At 36.8% G+C, this 11324-nt stretch overlaps 2 protein-coding genes across 3 annotated transcripts in view; both read right to left on the bottom strand.

Moving 5' to 3' along the window:
- The window catches only part of LOC130583856 (macrophage mannose receptor 1-like), a 32207-nt gene extending 23864 nt beyond the window's left edge, over positions 1-8343 (bottom strand). For both annotated transcript variants that reach the window (XM_057383477.1, XM_057383487.1), the window contains exons 1-6: positions 8178-8343; positions 5669-6064; positions 4383-4556; positions 2361-2519; positions 1490-1603; positions 118-264 (exon numbers count right to left, since the gene is read on the bottom strand). In XM_057383477.1, the coding sequence (XP_057239460.1) occupies positions 118-264; positions 1490-1603; positions 2361-2519; positions 4383-4556; positions 5669-6064; positions 8178-8247 (1060 nt within the window). In that variant the 5' untranslated portion in view covers positions 8248-8343. The remainder of the gene's footprint in view (positions 1-117; positions 265-1489; positions 1604-2360; positions 2520-4382; positions 4557-5668; positions 6065-8177) is intronic.
- A 1848-nt stretch (positions 8344-10191) lies between these two features.
- Positions 10192-11324, bottom strand: part of LOC130584379 (macrophage mannose receptor 1-like) — a 32793-nt gene continuing 31660 nt past the window's right edge. The window contains exon 28 of the mRNA XM_057384340.1: positions 10192-11074. Within this exon, the coding sequence (XP_057240323.1) occupies positions 10794-11074 (281 nt within the window). The 3' untranslated portion in view covers positions 10192-10793. The remainder of the gene's footprint in view (positions 11075-11324) is intronic.

Genomic DNA, 11324 nt, shown 5'->3' with positions numbered 1-11324 from the left:
TCTTTTTCTTTTTCTTTTTCTTTTTCTCTTTTTATCTTTTTCTTTTAAATAGCCATTAAATTTCAGTAACAAAAATTATATCTTTATCAAAAGTGTTTTTTTATTTGCTTGACATACCTGATGGAAGAATGAAAGAATCCTTCGTSGAATTTTCCTTTTTGCAGATATAGCCAAGTTTCAGCTCACATGGCTGGTTTTCCCATTTAGCATCTCTTCTGGGATTTASTACTGCACAGAGTTTTTCAGACTCAGATTCAGGGCTTCCTTCATGGGATAAAAAATAATTTTTATGTGGCACAGGGTTTATGTCAGCAGTTAAAAGAGCAATTTGCTCACAGTCTTTCCATGTGTCAATTATGAGCTCATGATTTCATTCCTACAATTATTTTCTACCAGAGATAAAGAAATTTAATTTAGAMGTACCCATCAAAATATTTCTTTCAATGCTTGTTTCATTTTCTGCCACATTTGATTACAGAATAGTGGTCCTTTCTGCATGTCCTTTTGGAATTTGAATGCAAATTTGCTCCTTGCTGCAAGCAGAACCTCCTGACATTYCCTGGCAAATGCTGTCTTTCCTCTGCCTGCCTCTTCAACCAACACTCCAGGAGTTTCTCCAAGACTACTATCCCTGAGGAATGGTCAGTGTTTTCTTCTCAGAGAAGCCTACAGTGTGATGAATTGCTTTTCCCTCCTGTCCTCACAAAAGACACAACTTAAAAAAAAAAAAACCTGCAGTGATCTGGAAATGAGTAGATTAACTGGTGATCATAGCTGTTGTGTGGAAATGCAGGAGCTCTGGGGGTGTGGGCTGCCTGACCTGAGAGCCAGCTCTGCAAAACTTGAGGAATTTGATCAGCTGAGCAGAAGGCAGAAAATCCTCTACCAGACTCAGCAACTCTGGGCTTTCTCTTCATCCTCTGTGCTAAATAAAAGCTAAATAAAAGCTCTGAGACTTGGGGAGGCCCAAAGATGCACTGTGCTTGCATTAATTCAAAATGTGCTGCAACCAACTGTTGCCATGGCAATCATAAAATRACTTTCAAAGATAAACTGTCAATGCCATGAACTCTATTTATGGTTTCTTGAATGAGAGTAGAAGAGCAAAAAAGCATAAGAAGTGAAGAGACTTTGCAAGAGCAATGCTCATTGGCAGCTGGGTCCTTGCAGGATGCGGGGTCTGATAACCCTGTGGGAGCTGCAGAGACACMGAGGATTTCACTGACTTGAAGGCATTCCCAGTATGCTCAAGCTCAACTTGTGCTTTTTGCTTTATCTGTCTCTGATAGGAGAGGAGGTTATTTTGCTCTTCTGCTTGAAATTCCAGGAGTTATATCTAGTGCAGGAAGACCTAATTCTCAGATTTTTTGTATCACAAGCCATTCAGCTCCCTTTCCTCAAGTTCATGTGAAATACTACAGGACTGCATTTAGTATTCATCATATTGGTGGAAAATACTAATTCCAAAAATGTTTAAAAAGGTTGCTACCTGGTGCCCAGTTAAAGTATCTGAAGGGAAAGCCACCGCTCCACTGCCAGCCACTGTTGAGATTCAGACTGTTAAGCCCAATCCAGAGAGAGGATCTCTTGCTGTCAATCAGATCTAGGTAACCAAAAGAATTTAATTCAAATGAAATTTTCTAGGAAAACTTCCGCATTTCCAAAGTTTAGAAGAAGATAGTAGAAGTCTGCTTAGTTAYTTTTATGCTCAGTACAGAATCCATGTTAACTGGTAATAAACCCAGAGAGCATTTTCTGTAGATAAAGGCTAGGGAATTGAAAAAGATTATTTKACCTTGTTAGTTTATCTAAGTTTTCTTGATTGTGATGACATTGATGTAGGACCTTCTTGTTCATGAATCTAAAAAGTCTGTATAAAATTTGTATGGMATTTCCAAAAATACAATTTCATTAGATATACATGAGGAATACTGATTTAAAAATACAAAATATAATTGTAGAACATGTTGTAATGTAATAGCCATATAATGACTGCCTCCTAAAGTGTTGTTTTTTCTTTTAAGGTCCCTTTCTGGGACRTTTTTAGTGTTTTCTAAGCTTGAGCTAACTTTTGCTTAACTAGCTGGAAACTTAGGGTTTTTTTATAAAGAATAATTTAAATATATATATATATATATTTATAAATTTATATAAATATAAAAAATTCAAATGGTAATTTCACAACTTATAAAAGTTCCACCTATAAAAAACTTAATGTACTGTAATTTTGCTATTTCTAATTTGTATATATAGCATTTTTTTACGTCAATGATACATTGTAATGTGATTATAATATCATCACACTTAGTCAAAAAAAATCTTTTGAAACACTTTTTACTGAATCTTTCTTATTAGTTTACCTCTTAGATACAATTGTTCATGTATCTCCGTGACACTTAACAATTCTGCATTCTGTTGCTGGCAGCTCTTCCYTGCTTGGTGCCATGTGAGGGCTGACTGGTGATTTATCTGGTAGTAGGTTCCAGTCAAAGGATCTCTACTCCAAAATCTGTCACTGTCTGTGTCAGAGAAAACATATTTAGTATAGCAGTTTGTAATATACATTTTACAGAAAATGTTATGGCAAAATTTAACTGCAAGCTTACTCATGAAATAAAATTTTGGRGCAAATAAGGCTCAGACACACAAGTTATCTTGATCTTTGGTAGGGTTTGTCATTCATATTAGCAGAGATGAATCTTTCTTCATTTATTTGCACTTTCTCCTTCAAATTTTATAAGCTCCAGGTGAAAAGAAGTATTGTAAAGAGATCAATAAATCAAAACTCTATCTTGGTCATTGTCTACTCCAAGAACACGATCAGTAGCTCATAAGCTATGCCTGAGTTTATTCTTGGCTGAAACACAACTGAAATATAAACATTTCCAGTAATGAACCTTTCTTGTGAAATTATGCCATCACTAATCACATTATGCCATCACTAATTACATAGTATGATGCAATAGGCTTGGGGAAGAGCAGTGGATGCTGTGCAGTGGAAATGGACTTGGGGTTGCTGGTTGATAACCAGCCAAACATGAGCCAGTGTGTGCCCAGGTGGCCAAGAAGGCCAATCCTGRCCTGTACCAGCAGCAGAATGGCCAGCAGGACCAGGGCAGTGATGATCCCACCGTATTCAGCACCGGTGAGGCCACACCTCAAATACTCAGTTCACTTTTGGCCCCTTCACTGCAATAAAGATATTGGAATACTGGAACTTGTCCAGAGAAGGGCCATGGAGCTGGTGAAGGGCCCTGAGAGAAGCAGCTGAGGGAGCTGAGGTTGTATTTGTAGTYTGCATGTGTTTTAGGTAATTTGAAATTGTCTTCTGAGAGCTCACTGTTAGCAAAACTGTTCCCTGGGCAAGCCCTAAAATAAGCTGTGATTACAACCTCCCTGAAATTTCTTTATGTTGAGAAAAAAGTATTAAATTTCTTGAATGATTTCTTAAAGGAAATATTTTCTMTTTCTTGCTCTGTTTTTTTATTGCTGATTACCAGATTTTTAACATTCTTTTTTAACTGTAGTCTGAAGTATTGGTAATAATGTCCCAACAATTTTATGATGCCAAATACTTCACGTTTTCTAGTTTATATAGTGACAATGTCATGGGATTTTTCAAGCTACTGCTTGCAATATTGCACCAGAGAATAATTTTCACCAGATCAGGCAAAATTGTGGTGGTTGGTGGTGGTTGAGAGTGAGCTGAACCTGGTTTACCAGAGCAATGCTCCTATCAAAATGRCAAATTGTGATTCTGTGGTAGAGCACTGAAAAATTAGGTTTAGGCAGCATTTTAAATATTTTCTTTAACATTGTTTTTTGGTGTTCTTGATCCTGCACTCCAGTGCCCGTACTTTTATCAATTAAGATAACGTTATTTTGTAATGTAGCCTGAAACATTAAAAGGGAAATGTTGATGATGCTACTATTTCAGAAAAATCTTTGAGCTGATCTATTAATTTTGTATTTTTCAAAAAACAAGCTACATCCTCCCAATATTGTTATACAGAACAGACCTTGCTTGGGTGGAAAATATTATACTACTGCTATCACATGTATCAATAAGTATTAGGCTGTGAAGATCATCTCAGTTTTCAGGTGATTCTATGCTGAAGCCRGTTGTATTTAAAGCACACTGGTCTTTTCCTGGGTGTTACCCACTGATGGACACATCCAGACAACTTTCAGCCTGACTGTGGACCAATAGCAAAAGATTTGTTACTTCTGTCAGGAATGTTAACTGCGTGAAGCAAAGGTTTTTGGGGAAAATTAGGCCATTGCAAGGTTTTTCCCTTCTGTATTATAATCAGCATCTCAATATTGATATATTTACATRACAGTGTTGTGTTAGAGTGTCTGTGTCAGCACGTGGGACTTACTGGCAGCTGGACAGAGCCCRTACAGATGGTCCCCGTCGAAGTTGGGCGTTGTTGCACACCAGAGCAATCCGTCTGACCTGCCAGCAGCCGTGCACTCCCCGTACCATCTGCCTCCCAACAGGAAGGGGAAGGCACACGGAGCACCGTTGGAATTTCCCAACAGTGTAAACAGATCTAGGGGGGGAAAATTAAGTTTTAGTCTAGGGATGTGGATATACATGTGTGTGTTCTCATCATAGGAATACCTGGAGAAAGAATGACAAGGATTACACCGGTGTAACTGGGGAACTGCTGTCACCAGCAATGTCTTCATTGAAGTTCTTGGTAGATATTGCAATTAATTTACTGTTTGCTTCTGGGGTACATCRTCAGCTATAACAGCTGGAAATTAAGCAGTTTCTGCTTGTAGCCAACTATGACAGAACTGTAGTGATTTTGATCTCATATATTTAAATATAATTTTCTAAAAACTGTGCTTTTTATTATGTGGCTTAACTTCCTACCATTCATTAAAAGTAAACCACTGATTTAATTTAGAAGTAAACCATTTATTTTAATTGTTAAATGTGGGATTTTTTGGCATGTGAAATCCCACAGAGCAACTGAAGGTATCATTCATGGAATTATTTCCTTACATTTAATATTAGAGTTTCTCTTTCATCTAATGATACTAATACAATCTCAGTAGTAATAGTATGCAATTAAATAAAGTGCTTYGATTGCAGAGTCCCAGAATCACAGAATGGGTCAAGTTGGAAGTGACCACAGTGKGTCATCTGGTCCAACCTCCCTGCTCAAGCAGGGCCATCCCAGAGCACAGGATTGTGTCCACACAGCACAGGATTGTGTACACACAGTTATTGAAAATCTCCAGGGAGAGAAACTCCAMAGCCTCTCTGGACAATCTGTTCCAGGGCTTGGTACAGGAAGTTCCTCCTCATATGCGGGCAGAACTTTCTGTGCTTCAGTTTCTGCCCACTGTATTATTGCCAGGCACCACTAAGAGTGGCTAATGCTAAAAATTAAAAATAACCTGCATCCACATTTGCTTTAAAAGTAAAGGAAAAAAAAGCATATTTTTTGCACATACTGCATTCTGTCTGAACCTAAGCACTTGGGCTTCTCCAGGATGGAGGGATACAGACCTGAATATGTGAATGATCATTGTCTGGTTCGCCATTACTTCAGGGGGAAGAGCTGATATTAGGCTAAGAAATCTAAAGACCCTACCTCTGATGGCAAACAAGTGGATTGAATAAACCATCAAGATACCTTTAAAACTTTACCTTCATGRCTTTGAGAACACAAATCATCCATGGTTCCATAGATCTTCCATTTATCTATTTGCTCTGATCCTGATTTCAGCATAATATTTTCTTTTCTTTTGCCRGCACTGAGAAATAAATCTTCCCCTTGGATTGCCAATGCTGCATTTCTGCATTCCCATTTCTGGAATTCACTTGTCTTGTTGCATGGGTACAGAGAAATTTTAGCCTGGTKTCTCTTGTAGGGCACTCCCAAACATTGTGCAAATGCCATGCTCATTAGCTGATGATCAGAGACCCACCTGAATTTTTGTAAGTCACTGTTTTTCTTGCAGGTAGATGTTGTGACTGCCTCGGAACTCTGAGCAACTAAACAGAAYTTAGTATCCTCATTGTATATTAAGAATATTTCCTTGTCTGTAAGACAAAATATTCAGAATCAATGGTTATGGTGAGCACATGGTGAGGGGARCTTGTGAGGAGAAAGATGTTCTGTTTATTCCATGCTGATCTGACTCATGTCAGGAGGCTGCAAATATTTTACAAGGATCAAATGGCATTTTCATTACTTATTTCATTCTGGGAAGGAAAATTAAATACAGCTCAGTAAACACATATAAACACAATAGTGAGGAATAAGAACACATAAACTWCATTATGGCAGCTTCAAAAATGTGATCATAATAATGGAATTTCCTCTTCTCTTGAAATGCATATTTCATTCTAAATTTCCAAAAGAGACCTTTCCTGAAAATTTGGAAGTTGGCCATCACTTTCATGTGTTATAGATTTAAGTCCTGTTACATTCATCTCCATGGGGTCTCCTCTGTTCTTAATACACTTAGTGAGCCTTCTGGAACTCYTGCTTCTTCTGGAATTGGCATGTTCTGTTATGGTTTGGGGACTTTTCTGGAATTAAAAACTGTGTAATGGTTTTCTTGCCTTGATCCAATATACTTCATTAGTACATTTCTTATAAGAAGTCACAATTCTCTCAATAAATCACAAACATTCTCAAATCACGAACAAGAACCAACACTGAGCAGCACATAGAGGGGGCCTGCAATGCCKGTGCACTGTGGGTGCCACACAAGGTAATTAACACTCTCAAAGGGTCATAGAGATTTTGGGTCATGAGAGACTGAAATTTGGACTACGGGGAATATTCTAGGACCTACAGAACAGCAGGGCAAGGTTTTGCCCTTCAGTCCTCTGAGCCTCAAATCCCCGCCTGGAAACAGAGATGCAGCATCAGTGTCTGCCAGTTATGAGACAATAATGCCTAAGAGAGTGTGAGATACCCCTCCAAACACTAAATTAAATTTCTAGGACAAGTCTAGGATGTTAGGCCTAGCCAATGTTAAATAGTGAACAGAGGAGAAAGTGGGAAATTCTGGAAGGCTATGACAGAAAAAGTAGTTCTTGAACTCTGCTTCAAAGTCCCTCTATTACTTTGACCAGCTCAGTAATATATGGAAGTTTCACTTCTTCAAATCTAAATTAGAAGCTGAGACTTAGTTTTGTATTTCCTTGTTCATTTAGGCAAAAAGTTTTAAATATCATTAAATCTTTTGTTTCTTACTCCTCATTAAATAAGTGCTTAGTGTAGTCCCCTAAGTTTTGACCATTTTCCCTTGTAGAATTTTTGGGTATAATAATAGGAATTCATGCTGGAAACTGTGACGTTCCCTTTGGGTTGGGTTCCCAGCTCTCAGATTAGGTGGGAGACCCCCTTTTTGCACAGGGCAGTGCTGTCATGGCTCTCAMATGGCTGGAATGTCAGCTCACGTGGCACAGTGCCTGCTTTTGGAAGCTGTGATATGCACAAATCTAATGAACTGAAGGRTAAAGAAAACATGTCCTTGAGCTTGAATATTATCATCATCCTTCCTTGAACTTGAATAGTATCATCATCCTATCATCAAAAGGGAGCTGTAATCTGTCCTTGGTCAACTTCAGAACCTTAACAATGCTTCTCAGCCTTGCTCTTAGTGATGCAGTGGTTATTCCACAGCTGTACTTTACTCTCATATATTCCTAATATTTTTTTTCATTGGCATCTGGTCAGACACAGTGTTGCATTTTACATCAATCCACAAATTCCATCTCATCCCACGCAATTTCATGCTAAGGCTAGGAGAAACACATACAACACCCTATTTAATTCTTCCATCCTTTTCATTTTTTTTTTTTAAGTCAGTCACATACATAGACAAGGACTATGAAGCACACTGGGAAGTCCATCTACTTTACAGTAGCAAACATAACCAATTACCAAACTCTGTCCTGACTTCTGATTCCCAGCTTTACCCCATTTTGGGTATCTCACTCTCTTTAAAAGTAAATCAACATCTCTATATCTGTCTTTTGGAAATTTTTGTGGACAACTCCCGTTAGGGCAAGTATAGAGTAGTAAATACAGAGTAGTAAAGCTCTGTGAAAATCTTAAAKATTCTGAGAAACCAGCAAGACAACAAAGATACCCACTTTCATATCCACTTTTGCAGGGGATAGGAAAAAATAGACTCACCGAGTGTCTGGAAAGAAGCATGAACAAATGAGAGGARAACTAAAACTGTACAAAAGCTCAAGTGTTTCATTCTGTCTTCTTATTCACAGAGAGATGAGATGAAATTAATTGCTGCAGCAGGGGTCCTTAAAAATTCAGTTGGCGCTGGCTCCTTCTCAGTATTGGAGATTTTTTGTTGAAAGAGAAAACTCTGGGCTCTAAATGAGGAAATACCCTGTCACATGTGGTATTTTGAAACCTATAAATTGTTACAAAATTTTAACTTTGTGTCTGAAAGTGAAGTTTCCATGAATTCAAATGCAAGTGGCAAAGTTGGAACAGTTCAAGATCATTGCACTGAMTTATTTTTATCTTTCTTGGTTCTGTGCTGGAATTGTAACATTCTGACCCTCAAAGACAAAGCAGGGAATGCACTTTAAATGGGTGTACCTTAAATGTCATACATATATACCTGGGAAACACAGAGGAAAAATAKATGCAAATTTCTTAGCCAGATAGGTCTTCATTGCTGCAGAAGATATATTGATTTAATTTACTGCAGTGAACAATGTTGACTATTTGAGTATGAAAAATTAACCCACACCAGACAATTTAATTTTGCCCAATGACTTGACAAACCGAGTACTATGTATACACCTGCCTTTTATCTATTCAATGTATTAACTACCAGGACTACTGTGCTGTTATTTCATGTGAATTTATCTTAGAAGAACCGATACAAATTCACCGAATTTTCACAAATCTTCCTGTTACCAATGGTTTGGCAAATAAACTGCCTTTCAAAATTATTTAATCCATGAATGATTAAAATTAATTATAATACTTTTTTTTTGTACCAAGTGTAAATGAGACAAGGAAAGATGAACATTTTCAAATTTTAGAAGTCACCTGCAGTCATTTATTAAGTGGAAATGAAYTACTATAGCTATGATGCAAAATCCCTTAGTTATTTTGAAGAAAAGAGAGGAAAGAAATTTACCTGAAATTACCCTTCAAATTTTCTCTCATTTTTTTGGCTTTATTATGAAGACAAATCTCACGGTATTTTCTGCAAGAGCAAAACATCACTTAATATGACAGAAGAAACTCGTTCACASAGTACAGAGTCTTCAGAGCTGTGTTATAAATATGAAATATAAAAAATTTAAATATATATAATATATATTATATMATTATATRTAATAATATGTATAAATATTATTTYRTAATTTTWAAAATCTTTTTATTMWTTTTATTTKCTTTGCCATCAAACAGCACTGAATCCAGTCCAATATTTACAAAAAAATAAAACTATGTGTATTTTCTGTAACTTACMTGAAGGGGAAAAAAAAAGTGAGATCAAGAGGACTGTCATTAAAAGCAGTTTGAGTACAAAATGCCCTTTATTCCTTATCCTCTGCAATATGTTTTGTTTAATTGCCATACCTACAAATATACAATCCAATGTCATGTGACTTCTCCTCTGGAGTTCTTATGTACTTTCCAAAGGTTGGCTATTCCCAGTAATCTTTGGGATCTTTTTTTTTCTCCAGTGTATCACAGGCAACAGAAAATTCATGAAAACTTAAACAGCTCAATAAACCTTTAAAACATTTCCCTAGAAAGGCACTGGTGTGTGCCCCACTGTTTTACTGGCCTGTAACATGGACACCGTGCCCAGTTGTCAGTCCATTTGTCAGAGAGATGGGGATAATAAGCAAAGATATCCTACAATGAGTAATCAAGCAAAATAAAACCAGGAATGGATTCTTCCAAATTTATCTGGCAACTACTTTATTTTATATATATTTATTTTATGTATTTTATATATATTTATTTTATGTACTTTATATATTGTTTATTTATGGTTTTTTAGTCATATGCTGTGTTCATGTTTCTGTGTTGCCTCCTGGCAGCCTCTCTTTTAAGACAGAAGACTCATTTAGTCAAGAAGTCATATAACATCCTAGTGTGCTAATTAGACACTGAAGAATTATTATGCAATATATCGATTGTTTATTGATATATTCTCATGTTCATAACTGATAAAAATTATTCAGAGTCATAAAATAAGACTGTATACAAACGTTTATTTGTTTTGCAAAATCTAAGTTGAAGCCATGAATGAAAGACAAGTATTTGCATTTCTCTTATAACATTGTGGGAAGGGAGATATTTCAGTAAAGGGTACAAGACAAGGGCAGCAATGGGGACAAACARTTCGTGTAAATCTGTTTATTCCAAGCTCCACTTGAGTAACAGTGTGCATGCTTCAGTAGAGCATGGTGAGGTTCTCCCAGGGCTGAGCGCTCTGCAAAGAGTGCTCGGTGTCAGTCCTGGTTCTGTATATGATGCTGCACACATTCTGAATGAATAACCCATATATTTCTAATCTAAATTCCCCCTGATTTTTTATTTTCTTGCTTGCTCGATTAGCCATTTTGTACAGTACTAAACCAATAAATACCTGAGAGTATTTATTGAAGAGCATACAACAATCGTTCCTAATCTTTACCAAAGGAATAACTGCCAACTTTAGCTCATAGTAAAAGTTGCAAGCACCTAATAGAGACTAAAGTTTCCTTTAGTCAGCTATATTTTTTTGTCTTAACCATTTATTTTGGCTGTGTTATCCCATCAGACAACACTGTGTTCATTTTTTTCTTTGTCATTGGTAGCATCAYTTTTGTTGTCCTCTGCACTTAGGGCACGGCGGTATTCCACCTTTATGCTGCTATGCCTCGCCTCTCTTCCAGTTTCACTTTGAGTTTTCATCTTGAATGAAAAATAAATCATGAAGCCCAGCCCTAATAAAATGATGAGGACCAGAGTAAGAAGTATCCACATATTCAGGTGATGACTGGCTTTGCTCTTTTTGGCATCTGCAAATAAATWCACAGTAAACAGAAATGAATGAACTGCAGCCACAAATAAATAKAAGAATATTTACAATTATAATTTTTCCCTKAAATACTGAGGGAAAATCTATCATAAGGTCTCTGTTTCAGTTCTCCTCATAGATCTTACCATGCGGAAGGAATATCAAAGAGGGCATGATCAATTTACCAAAGCATTTTGTTATCTTTGGGTTCCCCTAGTGTCTTGCAGATACTGCTAAATTAGGCTGGGAAAGAATTCAATGGCAACTAAGTAAATTAAGCTCATATT

The sequence above is a fragment of the Malurus melanocephalus genome, unplaced genomic scaffold, assembly GCF_030028575.1.
Source record: "Malurus melanocephalus ecotype Western Australia unplaced genomic scaffold, MMel_1.1 scaffold_14, whole genome shotgun sequence".
Lineage (NCBI taxonomy): Eukaryota > Metazoa > Chordata > Aves > Passeriformes > Maluridae > Malurus > Malurus melanocephalus.
This window is presented reverse-complemented; position numbering and strand designations above follow the sequence as displayed.